This window comes from Tiliqua scincoides, chromosome 2 (assembly GCF_035046505.1).
Source record: "Tiliqua scincoides isolate rTilSci1 chromosome 2, rTilSci1.hap2, whole genome shotgun sequence".
Classification (NCBI taxonomy): Eukaryota; Metazoa; Chordata; class Lepidosauria; order Squamata; family Scincidae; genus Tiliqua; species Tiliqua scincoides.
Genome location: NC_089822.1, coordinates 176766817 through 176793435, shown reverse-complemented (window position 1 = coordinate 176793435; position 26619 = coordinate 176766817). Strand labels below are relative to the sequence as shown.

At 42.4% G+C, this 26619-nt stretch overlaps 1 protein-coding gene across 3 annotated transcripts; it reads left to right on the top strand.

Annotated features, from left to right (window-relative positions):
- On the top strand, window positions 1–26191 carry LOC136640030 (sulfate transporter-like). 3 transcript variants are annotated; one of them, XM_066614833.1, is made up of 4 exons: window positions 1–71; window positions 11723–11788; window positions 13761–14417; window positions 15006–26191. In XM_066614833.1, exons 3-4 carry the CDS (start codon window positions 13773–13775, stop codon window positions 16509–16511), a joined length of 2151 nt encoding a protein of 716 aa, XP_066470930.1. In that variant the 5' UTR covers window positions 1–71; window positions 11723–11788; window positions 13761–13772; the 3' UTR covers window positions 16512–26191. The 3 variants fall into 3 exon arrangements, with proteins under 3 accessions (XP_066470930.1, XP_066470932.1, XP_066470931.1); XM_066614834.1 differs by having other exon boundaries at window positions 47–90; XM_066614835.1 differs by lacking the exon at window positions 11723–11788 and having other exon boundaries at window positions 4–71.
- Window positions 26192–26619: the final 428 nt, after the last annotated feature.

Here is a 26619-nt window from a genome sequence, read left to right as displayed (position 1 = left end):
TCGCTCGCGCGCGCGGCCAGAGACTCAAGTGCGTCGCCTCTCTCTGCCTGGGAGCGGCGAGCGCGTGGGCGGTAAGGCGAAGGGTCCCAGGTGGGCGCTGCTGCACCCGTGGGAGGAAAGCCTGGCTGAAGCCGGAGGGGGGTGGGCTGCGGGGCTCGCTTCCCCCCAGCAGCGACCAGGAGAGACCCCTCCAAGCCAGTGGTTTCTTCTCCCATAACCAAGGGGTGTCGAGGAAGAGGAGCTTTGCCACTGCAGGCACCCCGAGGCCATGGGGGGCAGTGGCACAGTTCCTTCAGGCGAGACTCCAACAGGTGCCATGCACTCGCTGCAGCCACTCTCAGCCACTGTGCCGTGGCACACTGGTGTGCCGGGAAAGGTCTGCAGGTGTGCCACGGGAGTCATTTATTAGTAGCGCCATTGGGGGATGTGTGAGCCCCCCACCAACAGCATGGTGTGCCTTGTCAATTGTCAAAAAAACCTGTGCCTTGACCATTTTAGTACCTTGTCAGTGTGCCATGAGACCAAAAAGGTTGAAAATCACTGCCTTGGGGTATGGGGCTGCTGGTGGTGGTGTTGTGGGGATGGGAAGGAGTTCTTCTCTTGGGTCTAAGGTGCCAGCCTGATTGTCCCCTCCATTCTCTGACTTAGAAAACACTACAAAACTCAGAGGCTTTCAATACTAACAAAACTTTCCACTTTCCAGCAACAAGGGACTAAAGCAGTGTTTCTCAACCGGTGGTACAGGTACCACCCATGGTACTTGAGGTGGTGTCTGGTGATACACAGTAGATCCCTGGACACCTGCCACCCAGCAGCGAGACCAGGAACGTGACACAACAAATAGCGGTACAGGACTCGGCAGGTAGAGCTCCAAAGCATGCTTTTCTATGCTTGAAAAAACCTTCAGTGAGCTTCTTATTGGTGTTTGCCACGTTGCATTTGGTCTCCCAACCCAGAAGTAACTGGCAATGATGTCATCACCAGTTTCTTCCCATGGTACTTTGAATAGGTGGACCATGTGAAGTGGTACTGCAGAGGACAAACTTTGAGATTCAAGTGAATTTGTGGAACTAGTCTACTTAGCAGTCCCTTTGTTTCACTTCTCACCTCTCAATAGAGCATTTGTGATGTTGGTATTCAATACAGTAGATGTTTGGAATATCTGTTCATGTTTCTGTTGCTGTGAACTGGAATGATGCTTCTAGTTTTGGGCTATATAATCTTTTGTATTGTACAAAAGCATGCCCGGGGAACAACCAGTGCCCCTTCACCACGCACACTAGATTTCACCTACACTTTGTGAGTCCCAAATCTGCTCTCAGATTTACCACTTTGGACACAGAATACACGAGGAACAAGAAATTCCAACCATGGATGCTGCTGCTGTCTCTGTGTTCCTGAACCAGTTTACAGAATGGTCATGCGCATGCCTAGGGGCTAGAAAAGGAAATGAATAAGGGGGGGGAGAGTCTTGGAGCTAGATTTCAAATCGCAAGCACAGCAGAGGGGTATGGTGTGAATTGAATTGAGACTGATGTGACTTGGGAAATGGTGAAGGAAACAAAGTTTGTAGAAGGCGTTGGTCCGTTTTTCAAGATTTATGTGAGAGGATAAAATGGTTGTACATATTGTTTACAGTGCCAGTTGAGTAAGAATTAGTTTGGAATGTAGATCAAATACTTTTTTCAGGTGGAATTCTGAAGGAAAGTTCAAGTATCATCAGCCAAGAGGTTTCATACTTTATACATCATTTTAAAAGAGTATTTGATTTTCTTAAGAGTGTAATAGAAGCCAAGGGACCGGGCTTAGAAAATAAGGAATTATTTATGTAGGTTTATGATCTCATTGTAATTTACTTCTATCTTTGTAATAAGCTTCTGAATATTTGTTGTTGATCATAGCAATATATTTTTCTTCATTTTATTGTCACAGCACTTTGTCCATCTTTTGTAAGAGTGGTTTGTAAGAGTGGTCTTTGAAACATTGGAGCTGCTATTCTATTTACACTTTCCTTGGAGTAAGCACCACTGAACATATTGGAACTTACTCCTGAGTAGTTATGCATAAGATTACTCTGTCAGTTTTAAACATATTTCCTGGAAAGGGTAATTCCTATTGATTTGAATGGAATTGACTTACAGTCATGATCCGTCACTGGAAAATAGATTTCTTGGAGAAATGTTTGTACATTAACTCAGCCACCCCCATAATCCTGGTAACGGGAAAAGGCACTCCTATAATTGCAGAAATTGCTGCTAAGTTTATCTGTATATGATGGTATTTGTGCTAATTTTTTCTACTTGTAAGCTTGAATGTATATGATGTTGAGGGTAGATGGATGGTAGTATTGGGAGAAATTGACAGTGTAACTAGCCCTTAACTGTCACCAAGGGAAATTAGGGGGCTTCTGAGAATTGGCTTGTGCTATACATAGATAAAATTAAAAAAGGTAAACTGAAGAACCAGACTGCCTATTTGGAGGCTTCCAATGAAGGGCAAGGGAAGGAGGATAGCATCTACCTTAGATGAAAGAGGGCACCCTAGTGTTAAAAATGAGAAAATTCCAGTGACAAAGATGAGCAAAATAAAATTGATAAACTCAAAGCATAGAAGGAGGCCCCAATCCTAACCTTAGTAACATAGGCATGTGTTAGTGCTTTATTATGGAGCTGCCTTGGAGGTTCCTTGTGAAATGAAAGGCGTAAAATGGCAATGGGGCTGTGTGGCAACTGAGAGTGTATCTTTATGTGGGAGAGAACTTTGCTCCATGGGTCACATGAGAAATGATGGTAGCAGTTTCCAGTGTTTAAACATGGAACTATCCCAATCACACTGAGAAGGAGGAGAATTGATAATCCAATTCTAAAAGCAGAAGAAGCACATAAGTGGGGAGTTCAGAATCTTCCCCTGCTCTCGGCTTATCTTCTGGGGCTCACAGTACACCCAAGTGCTCTTTTTGACTTTTAACATTGGACCCTTCCCCTGACAACACCTTTCTGTATGATTGGATAAGTTATGAGTTGAAATATCAGGATTGCTGTAACCATATGTCCTTTGATCCTACATTTTTCTTGGATTTTCATTGAGAGGGTCAGAATTCATTCCAGGGGTTGTGATTTAGTATAGTAGACCTTGAGATCTATTGAGCTTTTCACCAAGTCAGCAACTCTAAGTGGAACATCTTGGCAAGGTTAAACAAAAGCACAGAGGGATGCTCAAATAGTTACAGGAAAGTTTCCAATCAGATTAGCTAAGCAGCCTTGGGAGTTCAACAGTTTTTAGAACTGAGCTTTTAAAATATGGAAGGGGCAGGTCAATAATGTTGTGTAACTAGATGTACATGTAAATGTCAAAGAGCAAATATTTTACCTCTTTGCCTCAGGGATCTGAATGAAGTCATCAAAGGCCTATTATAGTGTGCTTTTTTTTTTCTCATGTATGTTCCAGTCTTTTGAATATAGATGCGCAATATGGAGTAGTAAAGCTGACTCTGATTTTAATGTTTACTCAAATGTGTTGCTTCAACAAACTGTGGCCTCCTGGGATCACTGTGTATGGTACCGGTTCAGCAAGTTGTTTATGTACTGATTGTTCTGAGCTTAGCACACAAAAGTGCACTCAGGACTCTTGCTTGCATTCCCTTTATAGCATGGGAGCTGCTACAAGGCAGCTCCTTCTCATACCAATCAGGTATTAAGAGAAACCCTCTGGTTTCAAGAGGTCTACACTGGCAGCTTGGCCTCCCCCAGGCCACCTGGGAACTTTTCACATTCCTCCCTGTCGCACTCTGGTAGAGAGACTGTTGTGGCTCCCATACCTTAAACAGCATTCAGAAGAGGAATCAAAGTGATAGTGAGCATGTGTGCTTAAAGCATATAGGTAGATAACATAATATTTTAGGCTCGAATTGCAAATACTGAAATAATGACTCAACATATTATGCTAAATGCAAACTCCTTTCTCTAAGGCAAGCCACCTCCAGGAGACTTGAAAATGAATACATGATACTTACAGCGCAATTCTGTTCCCTGCCACCAGCACTAATGCAGCCCTACCCAAAAAGCATATAGTGTATCTACAGTGGGAGACGTGATCGAACAGCCTGCAGGAAATAAGTAAAAACATTTTATTGTTCTGGTAGGTTGCCCAGTTCCCAACAGGCCTCCTCAAACATATGCAACCTATTTTGGTGGCATATGTCTAAGGAGAGAAAAGGGGTGGGTTTTAAAAAGAGGGGATGTCCAGCATGCACCATCGCAGCTGGATCCACCTCCTCCCGGCCCCAGTTCCTCTCCCCTCCCTACCCAGAAACGCCCTGTCCCTCCCAATCCCTCCCTTATCTCTCCGCTGCCTGCACCTACCTCTGCCTCACCACTGGTGAACGTGTGAGTCCACCGACTACTGCACTAGTGGCCTCGTGCTCACCAGCAACGTCATGCCTCGCACACTGGATCCTGATGGTCTAGATCCAGTGTGGATTCCACACTGGATTCTTCTGACAGCAGAATCTGTGTTCTGGTGGTGGCCCCAATCCAATAGGATTAAGCTTTTGCTGCAATCCTACCCCTTTTACCTGGGAGTATTCCCCTTTGACTATAATGGACTTAATTCTGAGTAAAAATGCATCGGATTGGGCTCTTGGTATAGGAAGTTTTCCTTTGATAGGTCTTGTTAGATTAGCTTAACAGTGTTGACTTTGCTCTTTGTGTGCATTTAATGTTTTTTAGGAAATCCAAGCTGCATGTTTGATTTTTCTAAGAGTTGCCAAAAACTGCATATACTTTAAACACTGTTCCTGCATATGTGATTCTGATAGCTCTTTGTATAAACATGGGGCTCTGTCTTGGAAAGCGGCCATGTCAGTGGATTCGCTTGACCTCTCAGTGCTATCTTGACCCAGACAAACAGAAGCTCATTGTGCTTCACATGAGTGAACTTAAACTGTCTGCTTGTTTCAGACCTCTTGAAATGCGAGTGACTTTCCACAAATCTAAGTTAATCAAGAGGAAGAGCTGAAATTCCTCAATTGTTAAAATAGCACACATTAAAATAGGCAGTCTGTGATTGTGCTTCAATCTTGTCTAATAACAAAAAAGTGAAAGTCACCACTTTGTTGATTCCACCAGGGTCAAGAATGAATGTGTGTCATATATAGTATAAAGCAGTGGTTCTCACACATTTAGCACTGGGACCCACTTTTTAGAATGAGAATCTGTCAGGACCCACCAGAAGTGATGTCATGACCGGAAGTGACATCATCAAGCAGGAAAATTTTTAACAAACCTGTGCTGTAATCCTACCCACACTTACCCAAGAGTAAGTCCCATTTACTGTCGTTGTTAAAAGAATATACACAGTAGGTTTTTAAAAGTATAGGTCTGTAACATTTCCCCAAATGCAGTCACATACCACAGTAGCAACAAGTCTAATATATTAAAAATAAAATATTGAAATGAATGGGGACCCACCTGAAATTGGCTCACAATCCACCTAGTGGGTCTCAATCCACAGTTTGAGAAACACTAGTATAAAGAGTGGTATGTCTTAATTGATTTATGGCACAATTCTAACCTACACTTGAACATTCAGGCAGAGTGGCCTGCACTGGATCCAGCACAAGGTAGGTGCCAGTTGGAGGGCAACTTGGGGTAATAAATTATTTTCCCCTTACCCCGTGTCAAGCTCCAATGTCAACCCTGTGGGGCTACTTGGATCTCTGCTAGCAATTTCACTGGTGCAAATCCAAGAAGTCTGTGTAAGGTTGATCAGTCTAGGAGTGGCCTGCGCTGCCACAGCCAATCCCTCCCCCTTCCTAGGCCCAATTTGCCTCCTGGTCTGCCCTCCCCTGCTCAAAAATACCCCCTCCCCACCTCCATTCTGCCTTCCCGCCACCCTTTCCCACCCCCTGCACCATCCAACTCTGCACTTACCTGCTCTGGCCTCCACGGGGTGGGATCTGGCAGTAGGAGGCCAGTACACATCATTGCGCTGGCGTGCCCAGCTTCAAGTAGCCACAAATGTGTTTTATGGCACATTCACAACGCTCTGACCAGTGCAGGGGGCCTACGCTAGCTCAACTCTCACTTTGGATTGCTCTGCCCATTGGTAGTTAGTCAACAAAAATTAGGAAGCAATTGTGGATTGAAATTGATTGTGGATTAAATTTCTGTCCAACGTTGCATATATACAACAGGGAACAAATATGTACTCCTGTGGGCCAGGCAAAAATGGATTAATTGGGAAGGAAATGTTAGTGGGGCTGAAGAAGCAAGGCACTCACACGGGCTTTTCCCTGTGTACAACACTAACAAATTTAAACCACCATAAGCTTCCTTCAAGGAATATAGAACCACAAGCAACTAAACCAATAGCGCCCTGTTGAAACCAGTATATGTTTTTAAAAGAGGGCTGATGATATTTGAACCTGCTTGTTTTTTGAAGCCATTTAGTTCTCACATGTTAGTATCACAAGAAGTGTATTGTTAATTCCAGAGCTCCAAATTGATAAAGACTGTATATCTTTCTAAAAATGAATAGTAACTTTCACATTAATAAACTCCTGAAAACCATTGCCTGAAAACACTTTTTATTTGAAGTGTGCATGAAAACATACCTGGGTGCTTGCCAGGAGAGAATTACTAGGGCCCATGACGTGGTTTTAGAAGCAGGACTGAGGCAAGAGACTCCAGGTCTACAAGCCAAGAGGAAGGGCACACTTTTAATTATTCGAGCAATAACACACACCTCAACTTTATCAGTCTGTGAAATGATTTCAGCCTCAAACTCCCCTCTACCTCTCCTTGTTTGTGTGCAGTCAAATTGATGATGGTGCTTCTCTAGTTTTCCTCCTTTGGAGTGCATTGTGGTGTATGTGTGTACATGTGATTAATTTTAGACTTTAAACTATTTTAATGGAAATTTGAGATCAGCCTTTGGTCTCCTTCCCAGATAAAGTCCCCCTAACTGTCACTCTAGCTATTCATACTACAGGGAGGTCCTAGTTGGGCACCTTTCAAGCAGCTGTGGTGCCAGTTCAAAACATGTATCCAGTGAGAGAGACTAGTTTTCTCATAGCAAGTGGGTGAAGTCATTTCAAAGTTTGCAGAGGGGCTCACCCTTTGCCAGTAACCCTTGCTTCAGGCTACAGAGATCTACTATCTAGCCATGGTCTGAATTTTAGGAATCCTTTCTTTTCTCTCACTTCTCCAGCTTTCCTCCTTCCTTGCACCTTCTCAATATTCCAAACTCTCAGCTTTTCCACCCTAGGTTCCCCTGGATAACCGACATCATATCTCTACATCCTTTCACTCCTACTCTTCTCCCTCTATGCTTGCACCTTTATGCACCCCTGCTCCTTTTAAGGATTTCCTCTTTCCCTTCTTTTTCTGCTTTCTCTGTAGCAGCTGCTTACACTTAGGATCCAGCTGTGTGAATGGCTAAGAAACATTGAATTGCTTTATTTTGATACCCCTTCCCTATCATTGGTAACTTATCCCCACAGTACAAGTTTTTTTTGTTGCATCTTTCACCCTCATCTCATTCTGATTCCCTGCTGAATCTTCGAGCTGTGCCGTTTGCCACTACACAGGATCCCAGCACACAAGATTATTTCCCCCATGTGTGCATGTTAACACGTTTTAAAGCACATCAGGTATCAAAACTCTGTCCTTTTATTCAGTTACTTCTGAAGGCACTACAGTTGAGATTTGCAAATTCCTTTGTGAGTATTTAACCAAAAGCAAAATGTTGTTTTCAACTACATCTGTTTTAATTAGTTAACAACTTGAAGGTACATCCTCAGCCATCTCTTGAGAGACTATGATGGGTGCATCATGGGTACCTGCTTGTTCATACCAGGGCTCCTGCTGCACCTTGTGACTCAGGAGAACTTCTTGGTTTGTGATTTGCCCATTAGCACATCTACAAATGCTGTGATTTGAAACAAACAGGCACGTCTTGAAGCTGTAGTCAGAAAAAAAGGCTGATCATGTCAAAGTCTAATGATGGCAAATTTAAATAAATGGAATATTCCTTTGGAAATAAAAAGCTGTTGACAAAGAACATAGGCAGTTTCAGTAAGGAAAGTATTAAACCAGAGCTAGCAATGTGATATTTAGTGACAGTATGCTGTTATAACCAAAACCTGCTTGTCTACTGGAAAGACAGTTTCCACACTACATAATGAAAGCTTTCATGCTGGCACATACAAAGATGTAGTGTAAGCAAGCCAACAACTGTGCCAGGAAACTTGCTAGCAAGATGGTTTTTTCTTTTAATAGAAGTCTGCAACTGTATACTAGACACTGTACAGTATTTGTATGATGAATGGGCAGCTGTTTTTACTGTATACATGTTGAAGGAGCTTTTGTAGTACCTAATCTCTTGTTGGACTTACCCATAACTACCAGAATCTTTAGGAATATTATGCAACTTCTTTAGTTTGAGAAGGTATAATTGGTGTGCTTCAAATATAAACTTCATGTTAGTGAGAGTCCTAAATGTAGTATGTAGTAATTACAGCTCCTAGTTTGGAGATGTGGACTTAAATGCAGAGGGCTATGTAGTATACTTCCCTGCTCATGACAAACTGTTTCCAAATATTAAGGAAACTTCAGAAGTGCAATCTGTTTCCCTAGCTCAGAGATGCCTACTATGCTCTTTAGGGATCATGGTTATCAGTTTACACAATGTTGTAATTATAAAACACAGATTAGAAGGCTGTATCCTTCCCTCAATACACACAGTGTTAAAAATGCTGCTATTGGTTGTGATGCTATGAAACATTTGCATTCACATCGCTGACTGGTTTATCTAACGCCCACAAGTTCCTGTAAGTGGCAACTGTGAGACCATCATAAAGTGAATACCTTACATAGTGAATCTTGTTTTACTACAGATAATCCATTGTAAAGTGATTTGATCATAAAGTGAACCTTTTGTAAAGCAGGAGTGCAAGCTACTTATTTTTATAGCATGTCAAGGGTTCAAAAGCATTTGGCAAAGATGTTATCTCATTAATTTTTTTTCAGCTGTGTATGATAGGCTGTACTATTGTATTCCTGATTTGCAGATTGAGACTGAGTGAGAGTGTCCTGCTAAAGTCCACCTAGTGAGTTTAAAGTGAGATTTGAATAAAGATCTTTCTTTTATGTACTCTTTTCTACTAGGCTACCCTAGCTCCGCAAGTCAGCATATTTATATGGTATGTTCAGACGCTCTTTTTCTTCGCCTACCCCCCACACTCTGTGTGTGGGAAGACTGGAAACAGGCCTTGGGCAAATATGCTCCTGCGTCTCTCCTTACTGTGCAAAGAAGGACATAACTACATGTTGTCAGACATGATTTCCTTCACCTCTCCGCAGTCGTTTATCTTCGTACTTGCAATGAAGAGCGTAATTCTCATCCCCAGTCCTTTTTCAGGGGAAGGGTAGAATCTGATAGATAGTAGACATGGGTACAAGTAAAAGAATCTTTCCAAATTTAGCAGACAAAGAGTCAGTTGTGTCTGTGAACAAAACTGTCAGCTGACAAGCAAGCCTTTTACTGTAAACCTTTTGTAATTTGCAGGGATATTTAATGTCCCTTGTCATGTCACTAATGCAGACTTCCTGTAGCTTTGTATGACAAAGCTGTACGTTAATTTTTCTCATACTGTAGGGTTCCTTGCAGGAGTTTTAATATGCATATGTATTTCCATAATTTGTATCCCACAATTCCAGTAAAAGGAATGCTCAAGGCAGTTTACATTAGGTAAAATTTAAGACTTATTAACTAAAGCAGCATTTCCCAAAGTGTGGGTAACAAACCCAAGCACAGTGGGTTGTGATCTTGGCCATCCTGCCCTCTCTTACAATGGTTTGGCTCCAAATAGGAGCCATTCCAGAAGCCCCATTACTTAACAGAGCCTCTGTAAGCCTCTACTAGCCCTGCGACCCACTCTACAGGCCTCTGCAAGTCACTTCTGGTTTGCTTCTGAAAACCGGAAGTGGCTTATGAGGTTTCTGATTACCATTCTGAGGCCCACAGAGACCTATAGAGTGGTTTCCCAAGCCAGGACAGGCCTCCAGCACCACCAGGAATGACCGATCGCAGAGGACAAGGTGGATCACAGAGCTGCAAAGTTTGAAAAGCCATAAACTAAAGGTTAAACTAATTGTGATGAAGGAGCAGTGGCGTCACTATGGGGGTGTGGGCCGCACCGGGTGATGTGCACTGGGGGGGTGACACACACTGGGAGGGCCACACGCTAAAATCGTGGTGGTTAGGAGTAACCCCATCATAGTATATACCTTTGGATGCAAAATTTTGAGCAGAATGCAATGCAAAAAACTAGAGTGAAATATCTCCTTTCTATTAAAAGTTATGGCCAAAAAACTGGAGAACAAAAAACCGCATGGATCCCTAAGGAAAGTGAAAGTGAGCCGTATCGCATGTTTATGCATAAGTAGGCGAACTTGCCTTAGTCCATCGGAAAGGGCAGGCTGAGAGGAATCCAATGACACCAGAATGGTCCTGATCCAATTAATGCAGCCCCCAAAAACACATGAGAAGAAAGTCCCTTCCTCCAAGCATATGAATATATTGAGTCCTATGGAAAGCGAAACAAAACCTCATGGTTCTGAGGAAACAAACATGCCTTGGCTGGTGTGAAAGATCAGGTGAAGGAGAGTGCAAGGCTACCAGAATGATCCTGATTCTATGCACCTGGAGCTAAACAAGTGCTCCAGAAGGCAGCCTCCCCCCCCCCCCACGAAAAAGGATCGAAACAGAGGCTTTAACTGATAAGGTGAACCTTTTTGAGACTTGCAAAGCCAGGTGGATCCTGACAGTGATCTGGTTTAAACAGAAGTTCTTAAATTGAACTGGGCATTGGGTAGGGCTGAAAAGCTTGCTGGTTTTGGAGGGGGGTTATTGCAGGCAGGCTACAGAGGAAATTCGCTTGGTGGAACAGGGCTGGCTTCTGCTTATTTCATTATTTGTTTTACTTTAATTATTTATACTTATTTATTTTAATTTGCTTGATGATGTTATTTCCACCATGACATCACTTCTGGTGGGTCTTGGACAGATTGTCATTCTAAAAAGTGGGTCCCAGTGCTAAAAGTTTGAGAACTACTGCAACAAGGTATTAGTAAGTTGACACCCGGGGGTGGGTGTGACACCGCTAGTGACCAAAATCACTAAAATCATAATTTGGAAGAATAATGCCATCATGTTATATATCAGTCAATGTGTAATTTCATGCAGAATGTGTTCTATCTTTGTTCTATCAAAAAGCACAGGCCAAAAACTAGTGGGGGTGGAGTGATGGTACATCACCATGCCCACCACCTGGGGTGTTGCCCCGCCCACTGCATGGGGGGTGACACGCTGGCATCCCGCACTGGGTGACGCGAACCCTAGTGACGCCACTGTGAAGGAGGCATGTGAAGGTGTCTCCTCAGGTTTTTTAAAATTGAAACGGAGATTTGGTGGACTCTGATTTTGGTTAGAGTGGAGTTTGGGGGGAAGAAGCACTTCATCTGCTACCTTCAGGCAATTTTCCTGACTCCAATCCTTTCTATCTGTTTTTCCCACTATGGGAGGAAAAGGTATGTGGACCCCCAAATCTTTTCTTCTGTGGTGAGACAGAAATTAGGGTGGAATGTTGAATGCTGCCTTGAATGCCCTTTAGGGAGATAAAGCAAGATATAAATTTGTAAATAAAATTTACTTTGATCAGGGCCTGCAAGCAAGATGGCAAAGAACTCCTGTGCTGCTGCTCCAGTTAAATGAGAGTGCCCTACAGGTATGTATCTGAGGATTCTTTTCTTCCACTGAAGATATTCCAGTGGTCTCCAGCATCACATCTAGTGTGGCTCATGCATTCCAACTAAGGTTATAGTTTTGTGTCTTGGCTGTTGTTGCTTAAATCCACAGGTTTACCTATACTGTTCTTCATCAACAACTCTTCTATCCTGATCTACATTCCAAACAGTGAGGAATCTTGGAAGCCTTGATATAATCTGTTTAACCTTTGTGAGTTCAAAGAGCCCTTCACTAGCTTCTTTGTATACCAATCTGATTTCTGATCTCCTTTTTCAATAAATAAGTAAAGACGCTTTGGGTGCAGCACCTCTCACAATGTAAAGTCCTTGTTGACCATGAATTATTGCAAATAACATCTAGTTCTGAAGCCCATTCTTTCTTTCACTCTTGGGCTACCACTGTTCTTTACATTGTTTTGTTGTTTTTGTTTTAATTATGCTAACGTAAATTGTGGGTTTATGAAATCTGATGTCGATTGCCAAAGAAACAGTGCTTTAGATGGGTAGGAGTAAAAGAGTGAGACTCTTAGGAAACTGGCTAACAACTGTCTCTCCCTACGCCATTGAGAACTGGTGTCAAGGCTAAAATTGTCTCATTACTTGGTCCATGTGTCTCAATGAATTTTGCAGGAATGTTTCTTACTTTCTTTCCCCGTGACTCAAAACAGCTCTTGAAATGCAATGCTTTTAACATGGCTGAACTATCCTCCTTGCTCTTTGAGTTGGACAACAACCTTAAGCCATCACTGAATTTACTTTTATTTTTCTGATGAGTGTGTGTATAAAAGCAAAGGGAAGGAGAGAAACCAATTAGCAGGAAAAGAGCATTATAGAGATGGTAGAAGTAGTCACATTGAAAGGCTTGAGAATTGAAGCTTGATTTTCTTCTTAAGGTACTGCCAGTGCACACACATTTTATACAACTGGGTAGATTTCCCTGTTCTCCTCCCCCCTTTACCTTGCAATTAAATATGAAATTATGAGAAATTTTTCATAGAATTATGATTGGAGATGTCTGGCTATTTTTATCTATTTCCTCCAGCACTGTTGGCTCCCGGACAGGATGACCCCAGATACTTAGCTAAAACTGCCTGCTTGCAGCCAGGTAGTTGTTGGGGAAGTCCCTTTATTATCTTCTCTACTGCCTCTGCCTCACTGCAGCATTCCTGAGCAAGTCAGATTATTCCTGCTGAGTCCATCCTGGCAGTGGAGGACAGGAAGGCATTCTTGGGAAACCACCTGCTATTGTCTCAATTTCAAATGTGGCAGGATACAGACCGTTCGTTACCTCCCTTTCTCATGGCTAATTTTCTGTTCTTACCTTCGTATTAAAATTACAGCTGACACACAGTTAGGATGCTATATCTTTGGTGCTGGAGTTGGAAATACAGTTTGAATCATTGTCTTCTACAAACTTTGGGAGGAACAATAGATCTAAAAAGTTGAAAGCTGCACTTCAGAGTCTGCCTACAAATATATGTTACAATGCAAGAATAATATTAAAGCCTACTGCAAAGTGTTCATTGGCAGGGTTTTTGATTAGAAGCCAGTGGGGCTTTGTCTGAAAGTCTGTTCTGGGTTTTCTCATGTTTTTATAGTCTCATTAAACACCCGTGTTGATGCAGCTGCACCAACAGATTGCATACTGCATTCTGCCAGGGTGGGTGGGGGGGGAATCCCAGAGGTCTCCTTGATGTAAGCCTCTCCTACCCCAGTGGGACTCCTTGGATTTGTGCCAAAGATTTGTGCCAAGGTTATTTTACTGGCACATAACCTTGGAGAATAAGGGGGAAGGAGAATATGATCCTGGGGCATGCCAATGTCGCTGGGATCCACTCCCTCCCTCCTCATTCCATCTCCTGCCCTTCCCTTGTATCTACCCCAAAATTCCCCCATTCCTGGTTACAGAACCAGCCTGACATTTTTTTCTCTTTGTTTTTCTTTCCTTGCTAGAGAGCCTTAAGAATGGCAGCAGAAACTAACCATATCCATTCAGCAATTGAGTTGGCAGTGGAAAATGATGGCAAACAGAATCCCCACTCTAGGATTTTTCTGGAGCCTATAGAAAAGGGCACAGATATCAAGGCATGTGTGGTGAAGAAAGTGAAGAAAACTTGCCGCTGCACTCCAGCTAAAGCCAAAGACCTGATTTTCAGTTTCCTCCCAGTACTGAAGTGGCTACCAAAGTACAACCTGAGAGAAAACATCTTGGGAGATGCTATGTCTGGTCTGATTGTGGGAATCTTGTTGGTTCCACAGTCTATTGCCTATTCCCTATTGGCCGGCCAAGATCCTATTTATGGTCTGTATACATCATTTTTTGCAAGCATTATTTATTTCCTGTTTGGAACCTCCCGTCACATTTCCGTTGGCATTTTTGGTGTACTCTGCCTGATGGTGGGAGAAGTGGTGAACCGGGAAGTAGAAAGAGCTGGATATGATTTAGAACCGAGTGTTCCTAGCAGCTTTCGCTCAGACACTATTTCCTACTTAAATAACAGCACTCTGGGTCCTTTGACTACAAACCAGACAACCCAATTGTTATGTGATAGAAGTTGCTATGCAATTACTGTTGGAGCCACTGTGACTTTCATGGCAGGTATTTATCAGGTAAGACGTGATAATCCAAAGGCCTTCTATTTTATCCACTTCCTTTCTTTTTCCACTTGGGTTCCTACATAAGAGTTGAAGGGTGATGACTGAGTGGTGTTATAGCATTACTGTTTCACATCTGCGTTTGATTAGAAGTAAACAATAGATTAGTGGTTCCCACACTGGTGGGTCACAACCCACTAGTTAGGGAATCACTGGCCTATGTCCCTTTAAGGGGTGGGGAAGGAGGGAAAGGCAGCAACACAGTCCCTAGGATAACGCTGCTGCTGGGGACAGGAGGGAGTTTTTCACCTACCTTCAGCCAGCACTGGAAGTCGGCGGGGGGGGGGGGGGTCTGGGGAGCCCATTTTTTCACAAGAAAACTGGAAGTGCCCTTCCCCCCCCCCATTTTTCAGACTTGCAGGGGCTTGGGGAGCCCTGTGGGCCAGTCTAATTTTCCTTCCTCTGTTTCCTGCTCCACCATAACAAGCCCGAGTTGCCACTTTATTTGGGTTCAGCTATTACTAACATCATGTGTATTATCTAATCATTCTCTTCTGTCCTGTGGTGTAAAATGGTCTTCTGATCCTTTGCATTTCTTTTCAGGTTGCCATGGGCTTCTTCCAGGTGGGCTTTGTATCTGTATACCTCTCCGACTCCTTACTCAGTGGATTTGTTACAGGTGCTTCCTTCACCATCCTTACCTCACAAGCCAAATATCTCTTGGGCCTAGACATTCCTCGGAGCAGTGGTGTTGGTTCTCTTGTAGCCACTTGGATAAACATATTCAGAAACATCCACAAGACGAATGTCTGTGATCTCATCACCAGCTTCTTGTGCTTTCTTGTTCTTATCCCAACAAAAGAGCTGAATGAGCGATTCAAGTCCAAACTAAAGGCTCCCATTCCCACTGAACTGTTTGTGGTTGTGGCAGCTACACTGGCATCCCATTTTGGGAAACTGAAAGAGAAGTATGGCTCCAGTGTTTCTGGACACATTCCAACTGGATTTCTGCCACCACAACCACCGGATTGGAGTCTTATTCCCAATGTGGCTATGGATGCAGTGGCCATAGCCATTATTGGATTTGCTATCACTGTATCTCTTTCAGAGATGTTTGCCAAGAAGCATGGCTACACAGTCAAACCCAACCAGGAAATGTATGCCATTGGTTTCTGCAACATCATCCCTTCCTTTTTCCACTGCTTCACAACTAGTGCAGCTCTTGCCAAGACACTTGTCAAAGAGTCAACCGGCTGTAAGACTCAGGTCTCTGGTGTGGTGACTGGTTTGGTCATCCTTTTAGTCCTCCTTGTGATTGCTCCCCTTTTCTATTCCCTCCAGAAATGTGTCCTGGGAGTCATAACCATTGTGAATCTCAGAGGAGCCTTGCGGAAATTCAGTGACCTCCCCAAAATGTGGCAGTTAAGCAAAATAGACACACTGATCTGGTTTGTCACCATGCTTTCTTCAGCACTGATAAGTACTGAACTTGGTCTTCTTATTGGGGTCTGCTTCTCCATGCTTTGTGTCATTGTGCGGACTCAAAGACCAGAAGGACAGTTATTGGGCTGGGTGCCAAAATCTGAAATCTATGAACCTCTTCCTGCATACAGGGACCTTCAGACAAAGCCAGGAGTCTGCGTTTTTCGTTTTGAAGCACCAATCTACTATGCCAATAAAGAGAGCTTTAAGTCCAAGCTGTACAAGCAGACTGGAATCAACCCTTTGTGGGAGGTGGCTGCAAAGAGAAAGGTAGAAAAGCAAAAGCTTCATGATAAAACGGCCAGTTCCAATGGAAACCCAGCAGAGATCTCAGTGCAGCTTGTCACTCAGCCACTGGAGTTTCATACCATAGTGATTGACTGCTGTGCAGTGCAATTCTTAGATACTGCAGGGATCCACACGCTGAAAGAAGCTCACAAAGATTATGCAGAAATTGGCATCCAGATATTGCTGGCTCAGTGCTGTCCCTCTGTGAGGGATTCTCTGTATCGAGGGGAGTACATTAAAAAGGGGGAGAAAAACTTCCTCTTCCACAGTGTGCACGAAGCTGTGGAATATGCATTGTGTGCTCATAGACAGAATGGGTGCTGTGCCTCTGAAGCCTAGTGGGAAGTAAAGAGTTTGTGTTGAATATTAGCCAAGTTTTGGTTATAGTGCGTGTGTTTTGAGTGAGTGAGATGTAGTGCTGGGCATACTCTCAAGCAGATTTTAAATTCATATACTGTAGATGGTAAAAGATCATAAACAAATGTGTTTTGATGCTTTAATTTTGCTCTGCTGGGTAGGGCATTTAGAAAGTAGTAATGATGACTGAGTGGTATAGCTAGGCTTGCCTCTCACTTCTCCTTTTGCTGTCTTCAAGTTTTCTATCTCACACTGATGCCCACTCATGCTTGGGCTTCTCAAAATAACGCTATCTTTCTGGATGGGACCTTGCCTTAAAACAGAAAACCTGTCTCTTTATGCTGTTGATAAACTAGATCAATTCAGGGCAGGGCAGTTTGCCTTCCTACTTTGTTTACCTCCTGACCTGTCCAGGAAATTACTGGGAACAGACATAATAGCTGAGTTTTGACCTGTTGATAAGAGAGCACACAAAGTTTTCTGCTGTTTCTGCTAGACATAAGTGCCTTTATGAATTTTAACCATATGGAAAGGACATGTCGTTAGCAATTGCGTAATGGTTTTTGTTTTTTTTTAAAGCTATGTCCTTTTGCAACTTAAGAAGCAAACTGGATTTGTAAATATCTTCTTGGAAATTTATTTGGGAACCAAAGCACTTTTTAGTAGGAGCTGACTACAGGGTCTTTTGTAATAGTGACTTCTGGCAGTTTGCTGCTATTGCATCATATGTGAGGGATTTGTTGAGCAATTATTCTACAGGCATGTTAGGCTTTCATTGCACTTCTTTTTGGGCTTGGCCCAGATGTCCTTGTAGAAATAAGATATGTTTGTTTTTGAGTTCCCACAGGCTGGGCATGTGAAATGCGAACTGAGTAAGAAATAGAACACTCTTATGCCCCTTTAAACCAAAGGTGCCTTTTCATCACCTGAATGAGATGGAGCTATTTAGGTATTGAAGTTTGTATATTCAGTTGTAAAGGTTTCAGGTTGTTGGGGGGGATTTGTTTTTGCATAATGCTTCTAACTATTATTTCTATTTTAAAATGTTCTGCAGAGCATGAGAATGGGAAGAAGAAAGAGGAAGCTCTGTGGCTTCCATTTAATTATTAGCTTTCCTAGCACATGAGAACAAGGGCTCTAACAAGTTCATTATCTTAGGAGATTGTTATGAAAATAAGATTCCTGTACAGATTCTTTTGTAAGTGCTGCTGCAAACTATCGTAGATCAGTAATGATAAATTCTTATTAGATCATCCAGATGTTCGGCCAAGTCAAATTATTTCCTGCATTGCGGGAACCTGTACAAGACAGGATTTAAACAAATGAAAACATATCAGTGTCCTGTGTCTATATAATGGCACTGGATTCCAAAAAATGTAAGAAAAGGGTACATTAAGAAACCCAATAAACAATTTCAGCTGCAAACTGAATTCTTTAACTGTCCAATCCTGTCCCCTGCTATGTTATAGCATGCACCTGTGCCAAGGGAGTGCATGCTGCATGCAATGGTGAGGAGGCATGACTAGACAGCCAGCAGGAGGTAAGTACCCCCAGGTAGGCTGCCCAGTTGCCTATGGGTCGTCTTGGATGTATGCCAGCCACTCTTGTGCCATATGTCTGAGGAGAGAAAAGGGCCAAAGAAGTCTCAAAAAGAAGGGATAAGATCCAACATACATAACTGCTGCTGGATAATCCCTGACATGCCCCCTGTTTCTTCCCCCAAAATGCCCTGTTACTCCCCCTCCTTCCCCATGGCCTGCCCCTGCCACGGAGCCTCCTGGGGGCACTGCCATCTGTGTTGCATCTCTCTTCGTTGATGGCAGCAGTGTGGCAGAATATGGCAATGGTCAGCTTTCACACTACTGTAAGGAACCTTGTGTTACCAGAACACTAGTTCCAACAGCACAAGGACCCAATAAGATTGGGGCATCAGTTAGTGAGGAAGAAACTTTCTTGTGAGTGATCTAAGAAAATCATAAGAGACTTGTATAGAGGGTATAAGAAATAAGAAGAGTGCTGCTAGATCAAATCGAAGGTCCATCTAGTCTTGCATCCCTTCGTGACCAACCAATGACTTTAGAAGGCTTACATGCAGGGCATGAATTCAGTAACCATGCCCACTGTTGTCCCTTCCACCAGCAATTAAGTAGTCAGAGGTAAACTGCCCCGAACCTTCTGTGTAGCTATTCTGGTCAATAGACTTCATAATTTGCCTGGACCAAACCTCAAGCCATCTAAGGACCCAATCCTATCCAGCTTTCCAGCTTCCAACTTCCAGCTGTGTCAATGGGGTGAACGCTGCATCGGGGGGGGGGAACAGTCACAGAGACCTCTTCAATGTACAGGGTCATTTGTTCCTTACCTCAGGGCTGCACTGCAGCTGGAAAGTTGCATAGGATTGGGCCCTAAGCCAGGTGTCATCACCACATAATTCCATATATTAATTACGCATTGTGCAAATAATTATTCTAATGATTTTAATGGGATGGGTACAAACTAAAGCTTGGGAAAACTAGCATTTTTATTTAAAAAATATGTATCCTTTATGAGGGATAATAGTGAATCCCTGTGTCACTTTTGCATAATCAACAATTAAATATTCATTTTAAGTACACTTTTTTTTAAGAGCAGTGTAAAGGAGGGACCACAATCTATGCAATTGGTTTCTCTGATGCAAAATTTTATATTTATATTCAGCTTGAAACAGTACCTTGGAACTATAGTTAGGAAGACAAGAATACGATTTTCACCCAGCAGTTATTAAACAGTGTTTCCAATTCGCAATTTAAATATTGCATTTAACTTTGCTTCATTCTCCTGAAATAAAAGAATGTAAATTAATGTAGGTAAGTCATCTGTGGATTGTGTTGACATTTTTTTTTCTTTTGATAGGAGTTTGTCTTCTTTCTAAGAATACCATTTTCATTAACTATGTGGGAGAAAAAAATACAGTTATACAGTTTCTGTGTTATGGGCGCTTTCTTATCTGAGCCTCTGTAATTAGTCACAATGTAATTAGTCTTCAATACTTTCATAGCCATCATGCTTTTTACATTGTTATGTCAACTTTGCATTTAAGGTTTGGTCGCCTTTTTCCTTCCCGAGGAGTTAGCAGCGGCATGATAGATAGACATTTGTTGGGTAAAGATTTGATACAGGTGCCTTCTTCCAAGAGAATAATATGCAGGTATATAAATCCTTCCCATGATTTGTTTGGGAAATGCTTTCCGGAGAGCTCTGATGATTTCTAAAATTCAGGATGGGAACTTTTCTCCACATGTAATAGCACTGCCTTCCAGCAGGGTGCTCTATAGGCTTACATTGCTGCCTTTAGGGAGTGGAAAAACCGGTCAAGGAGTTAACGACAAGACAGTAATGGAAACTAGCCTAAATCTAGAAACCCACCGATTCTAGATGTTTATTGGAATCATGTTCATGATGATTAGTCGCATGTTATAGTGGTGCACTGTATGTTTGAGATACTTTAGAAATAAACATTGTATAAGCCTTTGTAGAAAAGTGACAGCCTTGGCTGGCTTTCTGCTGCTTTTCTACAAATCTGCAGTGTAGCATTCAGCTCAAAAAAATTTTTTTGCCATTTGTGTGCCTCATCCTCCACTAAGAACTCATCTTAGCTTAAGTAGGAAACTGCCTTATACTGAGACTGAACAAAGTTGTCTACTCAGATTGGCAATAACTCTGCAGGAGTCTTTCCCAGCCTTTCCTGGAGATACCAGGGACTGAAGCTGGGATCTTATTCATACAAAGTATGTGCTGCACCACTGAGCAGCTTTTTAAAATAGAATACTTCCTATCCCAAAACGTGGGGTGGCAATTGCGCCAATTTCAAAAGACCAGGTTCTGGATTAAATTAGTATGGATTTGCTGACATAAATTGGAGCTTGTGGGGGTTGTTTCCAACTTCCTGGCTGCAGCATGCGTAAATGTCATGATTTGATGTGGTGATTCCCTTTATGAGGCCGAGGTCTGTGGGTGAGATTGTACAATCTGCTGAGCAATATGCAGTTCTTCATCAAGTAGAAGTAGCCTGTTAAACTTTAAATTGAACAAGGCAGATTTCTACTGCAGCCTGCTAATACCAAATAGCCCTATTAGGGCATATTATGCCAGCTGGAGTGATAGAAGTTTAAATTTTTGGAACATTTCTGTGTGTTAACAGCAGGGCATTATGGAAATTAATATCCACAAAGCTTCAGTTATAAACTTAACATGTCTCTTGATTTATCTTTTTTTTACTCTACAACTGCTGTTTATAGCAGTTTCTCTTGCTCTCTGTGTAGCTAATGCACTATAAATGCTGGCATTTAATAACTTAACAGATTTTACTCTTTGGACAATTTGTGCATTTTAGTAAGTTACATAGTGCTAATTTTAATCTTGAATTTACAAGATTGTAAGCTGTAAACATTGGGCTCCTTGTGTCCTTGGCTGGAAGGGAACACATTTGCTTTTTAATCACATAATTACCGATTTAGTTTCATGGTGTGCCCTAAGCCACTTTGGTGTTTGCTTTCTGGCAAAAATGCCAAAGGGACAGAAAATTAAAAGCACAGGGACAGAAAATTAAAAGCATGTGAGTTACAGTAAATATTCTTTGGAGATGCTGTCTCTTTAAATTGTTTTTAAGGCTGTATCTTTGGATCTCAGGGCAATTCAAAGCACTTTTACAGGACTATGACCAATATCTCAATGGGTCATTCTGTTTACCTTCAGTACATCAAATAGCAATGTACTGAACAATACAATAGCATTGTATTGCATTGTGCTATGCACAATGTACTGTACCCAGCAGTGTATCTTTTCTCCCTACTCTGGCACCCAAGGTCTACTTAAAAAACAACTAACCCTGAGGGGAAGTGAGAAAAGGCAAAACAGCCTGGTGAGCTGCCCACCATTCAGCTCCCAGCAAAATTTGACTCCAGCAAAAGTGCCCTCCTCACCCCAGAACTGCAACCAAGGGCTCCCAACTTACCACACCTTGAGGGGGAAGAGAAAACCCGATTGAAGTGGGAAGCATGAAAGATCAGGTGAGATCATGTATTTAAGCCATCAGTTAACCTGTGACAAGCATGCAAGGCGACTGCTGTGATTTGAGAATGTGCATTTTAACTTCATAGGTATACGTGTTCCTGGTGATTTTTTTGTACGTCACCTCAGAGCAGACTCTGCTTTGGTCAGTAGGCAACTCCTACACACAAAAATTGAGCAGAGAAGATTTAAAGAGCAATGTAAAAAGGTTTGGAATAAAAATACCTAACCTGAGATGTGATTATTCTGCGGACCATTACTGATAAGGATTCATACCTGCATGTAGGTATGGTCTTCCTGGAATTAAGTCATTGCTGTGCGATGCATGATTATATACATTTTTCAAAGAAAACAATCAGCAACACTTTGTGCTATTTTGTACACTTGAGTCCACAACATTTGATGGTAGTGCTCTGGAGAATTGTAGGGCCTGCCATTATTTAAACCTTTGATCATTCTGGATTTGATGGATGTAGGAAAATATTCAGAATTATGCATAGCATAATGTAATGTCTGTGTCCTTTTAGAGGTGGAAATAGACATTGTAAGAAATATCTGTTATTTCCCAGTATTTCTTTCTTCCCTTTTCCCAGTAGCAGGTAATACAGAACATGGTGTCAATGTTTTTCTTCCCTTTCCCAATAACATGATGACATAGCTCTGCAATTTCCTACATTTTGACATCATGTTATGCGTGCTATTATAGTAAGTGTTACTGGGATGAGGGGAGAAAGGAATGGAGAGGGGCAGACACTCTCTTACAGTATCTTAAGATTATAGCACTTAAAAATCTTTCTTGCAATGAGTGCTAATGGTACTGTGTAGAAGACTGGGGTTTGTCTTCTTGATTTTTCTGCTTTTTCATACATTGTTGTTATGGTCCTGGAGCATTAATTTTTATGAAACTATGCAACTAAGAAACTATGCAATAAGAACTCTTAGAAATTATTTGTGTTGACAGTTTTTTTTTTTAAATTCAAAGACAGATTTGTATATTCTTTTTTAAAAAAATTATGTATCAAAACTCTACATGAAATAATGAATTCAGCAACCTGAGTAAATCATGCAGACAAGTGGATATACATGCATATACAGGTGCAGCCTATTTATCCACTGATTTTTCATCTTCAGATTTGTCTCATGGGGTGGGGGAACCAAAAGTCACACACACCTTTGCCTCCTTTGCCCTGTACTGGTGTCTCCCTCCATTTCCAGGCAGCCCAAAACACTGCAAAAAGGCTCTGCCTTGCCCAGGCAGGGAAATAACCCTGGAGCCCTGGAAGAGGTTCCCCTTGCAAAGGAACAGTAACACTCCTGAAGCCCCTGAGCCAGCAAAGAGGGGGAAGGGGGGGCCAAAAATCTCTGTAGCCAGAACACGTGCAGCAAGGTGGAGTGCAGTCTCTCTCACACTCACTCACTCACTCAGGGGCAGGTATGGTAGCAACAGAGGGGATTGCTTTTAAAAAACCCAGGGAGTGTTTGCCAAATTTCCCCCCCCCTCCCATTGAGATGGTGCAGGCAATCACCAACACAAGCAACCCCCCCTCATGGTGCAGGCTATCATGGACACAAGCAAGCCTTCCCACCAAGCAAAGCATGAGATTTAGCCTACAATCCTCGCCACACTTTCCTGGGAGTAAGCCCCACTGACTGGAATGGGGCTTACTTCTGAGTAGAAACGCATAGGGCTGGACTCTTAAAAGATCAGCATCCCAACTGTGAAAGAAGCTGGACAGCTGGCAACGGGGAGGTCTGACTATGGAGGGGAGGGGATTGATAACAGCTGCCATCATTTCCTTCCATCTGGAAGTGTCGGGCTGCAGCATATTTGCGTAGCTCTATGGAATTTAGCAGAACGTGTTTTTTGTTAATCGCGCCGAGTCACGGAACGGAACTAATGCGGATAAATAGGCTCCACCTGTATTTGTATGCTGTCTAGAATAATAAATATAGCAAAAATCACTGTCCTCCAGAAGATTGTACTAAATTAATTTCTGGCCCCTTTGAAAGGTAGCTCTGTAACAAATTGATTCATGGTGTCAATTAGAGTAAAGAAGTAAAACTGGCACTCTTTTAATGTTTTGGTCGGGGACGTCTACCTTTTGGTGATCATTTGAAAATGGCATCTTGATCTGAAAGAGACAAGATGCCTCATTCTTTACGCTGATGGCCTTACTGAGATTAAAAGAGCTACTGCTCAAGGTACTCATAGGGTACCATAGTTTGACACTACTTGAAGGAGCCCTGTGCTTGCACACACATTTTATCCAATCCTCATTGTTAATTCCTCTACAAATGCAGTTCCAGTTTTTCTGAAATCTGCTGAAAGCCCCAAGACTTACCTCTAATACCAGTGGAGGACCTCCCCAGCCCTGCATCCTGGGGCAAAGGTCCATGATGGTGCCTCTCTACAGGATGCTGCTGCCCCCCATGTGCAAATCCCCCCACTTACTTGGAGCGCATGGAGCCTCGCACGACTCTAGGAGACACCGGGGAAGCCTACTGAAGCTTCCCCGGGCTCTTAAACTGTGCTTTCGACAAACCTGAAGCACAGTTTCCGACCACGTTGGGACCCTCAGAGTGGCTTCCATGCGGTCCTAGAGGCACCACTCCCAGGGCATTTGCCCCTTTCCATTAATGGTAGGTCTGCCATAAAAGGAAGTACAAAATTTACCACCCCTGGAAACATTTTCAAGACTTTTTCACGTACTGTATATATGTCATAGGATAGCTTGTCTGGCAAGCTACATTCCAGTAAAGAATTGTTAGTTTCCTTGATTACATGGCTAACTGCAAAGTTGTATTAATATATTTTTAATGTAATTTTAGAAAAATAATTGGGACCTATGCAAGTCCTTGCCAGGAAATTACTAGTGGCTTATAAAATAAAGATTTTATAAAGAATAAAAATCATGGGATATAATGTATTTTTGTATCTGTTAGAATGAAGAATTGTGTAACTTTTATATACAACATTAAACATTTTACTGTTTTTATGGGGGGCGCAATGTGTATTTCTTGTCTAGTAACCGATTTTATGAATTTAATGAAAATATGTATAAAAAGTGAGAGAGTTGAGCTGAGAATTTCTTTTTCTCAGCAATACCTGCTGCTGACAAGTGTGCAGTCCAGTGAACATGGTCACATTTGGACTGCCATTTTTGGGAGATATGTGATATTCCAAGAAATGGATAGAAGTCTTTAACAATATTGCACTAGCAGAACAAATGAGACCAGGGTATTTTTTACAGGGGTAAAATGGCCTGATTTTCTCATTAGCACCTTGCAGAGGTGACAAGCCTAAGCAAGATAATAGAATTTTCCAGAAGCGCGATGGCAAAAGATTCCTTTAGCTTTATGGCTGAGGTATGAAATGTGATGTGTTTATGAAACAAGTGTTCAGTTCTTTTATTATCTGAATGTTTATACAAAGACAGCCATTCAGCCAATCTAGTAAGCAACTGTGCTAATTTGCATAGCAAGTGTAGCTGAATTCTGGTAGTCATGGAAAGCAGCTGCATTATGGGCTTCATTGCAATAATCTTATCCCCTGTGGACTCCAGACTTTTGCAAAGAATCTGTTTTTTTGGAACATCTTCAGAGATTTGGGGCACAATCCCATTGCTGGCTTGTGCCAGAGGAGTGCGCCTTCCACCAGTGTGTGCTTTTGCAAACATGCTGTATAGCACATTGCGACAGTGCGCCAGTTAGCACCAGCAGTAAGGCAAGAGCCTTCCCATTGGCACCAATGTAAGAAGTATGCTCAGAGCACAGAGTGGGTAAGTTCTGTGCAGCACAAAGGCGGGGAGGGTTGTAACAAGATGGGGAGGGCAGCAACAGGGTGGGTAGATAGGGCTTAGAAGGGGTGGAATTGGTGGCACCAACACATGCCGTATCCTCCTCTTTCCTAGGTCTAATCTGCCAACATGAATCAATGCAAACTTGCACCAGCTATATAGCTGGCACAGGTCCAAGTTGACCCATTGCGCAGGCTGGGGCTTACCCTGGGGCAAGCGGACAAATGTTGCTTTACTCCAAGGAGACTCCACCTGCTAAATTTCCCATGGGGAGCAATGTAGCCTGTGCCAGTACCACTGCATCGGTGTGGAGATGTTTAGGTCGGATTGGGTTGTAAGTCATTAGGTGGGGCCTTGTCAGGTTTTTTTATACAGTACATACAAGCAAAGAATTATGTTTGCCAATCTATTTTTTAAGCAAAACAGTCACTCAGAAAGTTACACACAAGTAGAACATATGGGAACATAAGTAGAAAGAAAATAGGAGGAACATTGTTCCAAAGATGATGGTGGAACTTCCTGGGTGTTTCCATCCCACATATCAGCACTGCAAGATTAAAAGTCTCATCTTCATACAGAGTTGAAAATTGAGTTTACACTCTCAAAAGTGACCTATGTGCAAAAACAAAACTCCAAATTTAAAGTGTTGCAAAGTGTTTTCTCTACTGTCATGCAATAGCATTAAACCTTAATGCTAGTGCCTTACCAAAAAATCATTGTAAAAAAACGGTTTAAACAGACTGGAAAATTTTGTGTCAATTTTCATAAGAGTGCTTTGTAATCATGTTTACTAGTAAAATATAGTTTATAACTCTGTGTCTTCTGCACTTCTTGTTTGCCTGTTCTCTGGGATAGTAGTGTATACATAGCTAGGATTCAAGAACTGTTAGTTTTTTAGAGGCAATCTAGGTCATGGCAACATAACTCAGACTGGATCACGCTCATATAAATCTGGGTGCAACCTGAATGAGCAGAGGGGAAACTGCTTGTGCTCTTTCTCCCAGTTCTTCATCTCTGGTTTTTTTTTTTCTTTTCTGCTCTAGTGGGTACTGCTTCCAGTTTCTGAGCCTGACCCAGAGAAAAATAGCTTACAGCAAAGCAGTTTTGGGAGGAAAAGAGGGAATAGCAGAAAGATTTGGATCCCCTTCTCACCAGTCTGTGCTACAGTTTAAATGCTCCCCTGCTTTTAGGAATTTGCAACCCAACTCTTACACAGGCTCTGCCACAACAATGTTTAGTTTGGG